This window comes from Quercus robur, chromosome 6, assembly GCF_932294415.1.
Source record: "Quercus robur chromosome 6, dhQueRobu3.1, whole genome shotgun sequence".
NCBI classification, from domain to species: domain Eukaryota; kingdom Viridiplantae; phylum Streptophyta; class Magnoliopsida; order Fagales; family Fagaceae; genus Quercus; species Quercus robur.
Window position 1 is genome coordinate 32,381,997 of NC_065539.1, and position 3,860 is coordinate 32,385,856.

Below are 3,860 nucleotides of genomic sequence, written 5' to 3' on the forward strand. Positions count from 1 at the left end.
TTGTTTTTTCCTCCTCAAAAGAAATTGATGTCCATGGATCATTGCTGGCATATGCTCCTTTTTGTTCTTTTGCTCACACACACAGACAAATACACTGTTTAGTGTATACACATTCTCATATTTATGTTACATGGTGTTTATATGGATGCCATTTTGGTGCAAGTATTGATAGTGTAATAACACAACATTCGTTTTCGCTCCTAACTCTTTCACGTCGCTCTCGTGCTCTCGTGCATGTAGATGCAGTTGTGTCTTGCAGGTCTCCTTGCAAGAGTGTTGTGACCTCCTGTTTCAGTGAGGTCGGTTTAGTAGCTCTGCGAAACTATGACGGCAGAGCTGGAAGAGTTATGGAAGAAACTCTCTTTTACGGAAGAGGAAGATGAGAGTATTTCTCTGGGGAGCAATAGCACAGAAGCAGCAAAGGAAATAGGTAAGAAATGCCTCGTGATGAAGGTGCTGGCACACAGAAGTATATCGCTGGAAGCACTTCGGAAAAACTTGAGGATGATATGGAAGCCCAACAAAGGAGTGCAGATAACGGAGATTGACGATGAGCTATACTTAGTCGAGTTTGGAGATGGACGGGACAAGAAGAAAATTATGGATATGAGCCCCTGGAGCTATGAGAAACAACTAGTTCTGTTAAAGGAGTTTGAAGGTGAACAAGTTCCAAAGGATATATCTATCAAGCAGTCGCCGTTTTGGATTCAGATTCATAACCTCCCATTGATGAGCAGAACCTGTGAGACGGGCTGGGCTATAGGGTCCACGCTAGGAGAGGTGATGTCCGTTGATGCAGCTGAATCTGGGGTTCAATGGGGAAAGTATCTCCGGATTAGAGTGAAGATCGATGTTACAAAGAAGTTAGTCAGAGGAAAGAAAGTTAAGATTGAAGGGGGCGAGCAAAGATGGATTAGTTTCAGGTATGAAAGGCTTCCAAATTTCTGCTACAGATGTGGAATGCTGAACCACGACCTCAGGGACTGTGCGGAAGCAGTGGAGAAAGAAAACCAAAAGGAGCAAACAAACCTTCAATATGGACCGTGGTTAAGAGGTGAGACAATTCAAAGGGTCGGAGGTGAGGCACCTAGAGGAGGTCAGAGTTTTGGGCTGAGTATGGGAGACAAACAAGGAGGAAATGTGGGAAAAATCTCGGGGAAGCCATCTCACGCGCCACCTGTGGCATTGGGGGTGGAAGTTGCAGAGGGGTCAGCGATGAACGACCTAGGAAACAGGGAGAAAGAGGATGGGACAAAAGGGCATGATACTAGAGATCAAGCTCCAGGATGTATTCATGAAAATGGTATGGGCAGTAGTTTCGGGTTGAACAAGGAAAGCAGTATTCTTTTACAGGAAAAGGAAAGTTTGACCAAACCCACAATCCAAAATGAAGATGTGAGTGATCAGAGGGGGGAGAAAGGGACTCAACAGAAGCAAGAGCCTCATTTTGACTTCCTTTTGGCGCCAAGTTTGAAAGGCCTAAGTGGGGTTGAAAACCCAATTAAAAATGAGAAAGAAACAGGCCCAATGGCCATATGTTTTAATGAGGAGACGGGCTGGGTGGCAGAGACGTTGGGCCCGAAGAGTGGGCACTGGAAAAGACTCGCGAGGAAGGCCCATTGTAATGATGAGAGCATGGGCCTTGACTTACTGGGGAGCAAAAGGCCTGGTCCGGTTCCCATTATGAAACTTGAACAAGACTTAGTTGTGCAGAAACGAAAGAAAACAGCGAGCAAAGGACAAAACACTCAGGAAAAGGAAAATGATAGGGATGGCGAAGAGGCGGCGACTGCGATGCAGGGCCGCCGAGCCACATGAGTATCTTGGCTTGGAATTGCCGGGGTCTAGGATCACCCCCGGCAGTTCGGATTCTCACCGACGAGGTGAAATCCAAAAATCCGATCCTCTTGTTCCTTGTGGAGACCAAAGCTCGTTCCAGCAGAATGAAGGGCTTCATGAGGAAATTGGAGATGACCCAGGGAATTGATGTTCCTAGCGACGGCATGAGCGGCGGGTTGGCTATGATTTGGAAGGAAGGCGCAGATATTCGGTTCAAAAGCTGCTCCAACTCGCATATCGACGTGGTGGTATACGATGAGAAGGGGCGGAATCCATGGAGGGCGACCGGGTTTTATGGGCATCCGGATGCAAGGAAGAGGCATATATCATGGAGTTTGCTTGAAACATTGAAGAAGCAATGTGATATGCCGTGGGTGGTCTTTGGCGATTTCAACGAGATCACCCACCCCGATGAAAAGCTTGGATGGGCAGACCGTGATGCAGATCAAATGAGAAAATTTAGAGATTGTCTGAGTGTGTGTGGCCTTAATGATTTGGGTTTTGTGGGAAGCAGATTTACTTGGTGCAACGGACGGTTTGGGGACCAACGGACCCTTGTTAGATTGGATCGGGTGGTGGCCAATGAGGGCTGGCTTGCTAATTTTTCTGAAGCGCAAGTTCACCACGTCTCAATGGCAGCTTCGGACCATTGCCTCTTGGCTTTGTTCTTAAGGAAAAAGGCGCCACCAAAGAAAGTGAAAAAGAGATTCTTTTTCGAGGCCATGTGGATCAGAGATGAAAGATGCAAGGAAGTTATTGAAGGGGCTTGGGATCCATTACGGGCTGATGTGGACATTCAGGAGAGAATTAAAAATTGTCAAGGGCAGCTTAGAAGATGGAACAATGGGGTCTATGGGAATGTGAATAGGGTGCTGAAGCTGAAACAGGACAGACTTAGACACCTTGAAGGGTTGAATCTCTTGCACGAGACAGCGGCAGAAATTCAGGGCTTGAAAAAGGAGATCAATGAGATACTCATAAGGGAAGAGGTTATGTGGAATCAAAGATCAAGGGCTTTATGGATCAAATGTGGCGACCGCAATACTAAATTTTTCCATGCCACGGCAAATCAAAGACGAAAGACTAATAAGATTGAGGGGATTCGGGGCGCGAACGATGTTTGGTTTGATCAGCCGGAGGACATTGAGAGAGAAGTCCTTGAGTATTTTTCATCCATTTTTAGCACAGCCAGTCCATCTTCTTTTGCTGCTAGTTTGGGTGCCATTAATCCGCTGGTCTCGGATGAGATGAATGCTACTCTCCTTAAGGAGTTTAGTGTGCTGGAAGTCCGAAATGCTCTGCATCAAATGCACCCTACCAAAGCCCCCGGCCCCGACGGTATGTCCCCTATCTTTTATCAAAAGTACTGGAATGTGGTTGGGCATAATGTTACAAACTCTGTTTTGCAAATTCTGAATACTGGTTGCATGCCGTATGGTTGGAATGAAACTTATATTTGTCTTATACCTAAAGTCAGCTCCCCCCAAAAAATATCTGAATATAGGCCCATTAGTCTTTGTAACGTCCTCTATAAAATTGTAGCAAAAGTCCTCGCTAATAGGTTGAAACTGATTCTACCTGAAGTTATTAGCGAGTCTCAGAGTGCATTTGTTCCAGGAAGACAGATAACTGATAATGTGATTGCAGCGTTCGAAACTATGCATAGTGTTGATTTACGAAGAAGAGGGAAACAGGGTCTGATGGCAATAAAACTTGATATGAGCAAAGCGTACGATAGAGTGGAGTGGGCTTATTTGGATGCAATGATGAGAAAATTGGGGTTTGCAGAGAGATGGATCAAGCTGATTATGATGTGTGTTACGACAGTGACTTACTCTGTTCTAATTAATGGAGAGCCGAGGGGAAAAATAAGTCCATCTAGGGGTCTTCGACAAGGCGATCCCATTTCCCCGTATCTCTTCCTATTATGCTCTGAAGGGCTGTCTGCCATGTTGAAAAGAGAGGAGACAGTGGGCAGAATAAAAGGGGTGTCGGTGTGCCGGGGTGCTCCTCAAGTGTCC

The 3,860-nt window shown here is 46.0% G+C and overlaps 1 protein-coding gene across 1 annotated transcript; it reads left to right on the forward strand.

The window, feature by feature from the left end:
• Positions 1-324: 324 nt before the first annotated feature.
• LOC126690096 (uncharacterized) lies at positions 325-1,818 on the forward strand. Its single transcript, XM_050385226.1, has one exon. The coding sequence runs from the start codon at positions 325-327 to the stop codon at positions 1,816-1,818; it is 1,494 nt and encodes a 497-aa protein (XP_050241183.1).
• Positions 1,819-3,860: the final 2,042 nt, after the last annotated feature.

Bases quoted from the DNA above. Each gene is read 5' to 3' on its own strand.
- LOC126690096 (XM_050385226.1), top strand. From the start codon at position 325: ATGACGGCAGAGCTGGAAGAGTTATGGAAGAAACTCTCTTTTACGGAA.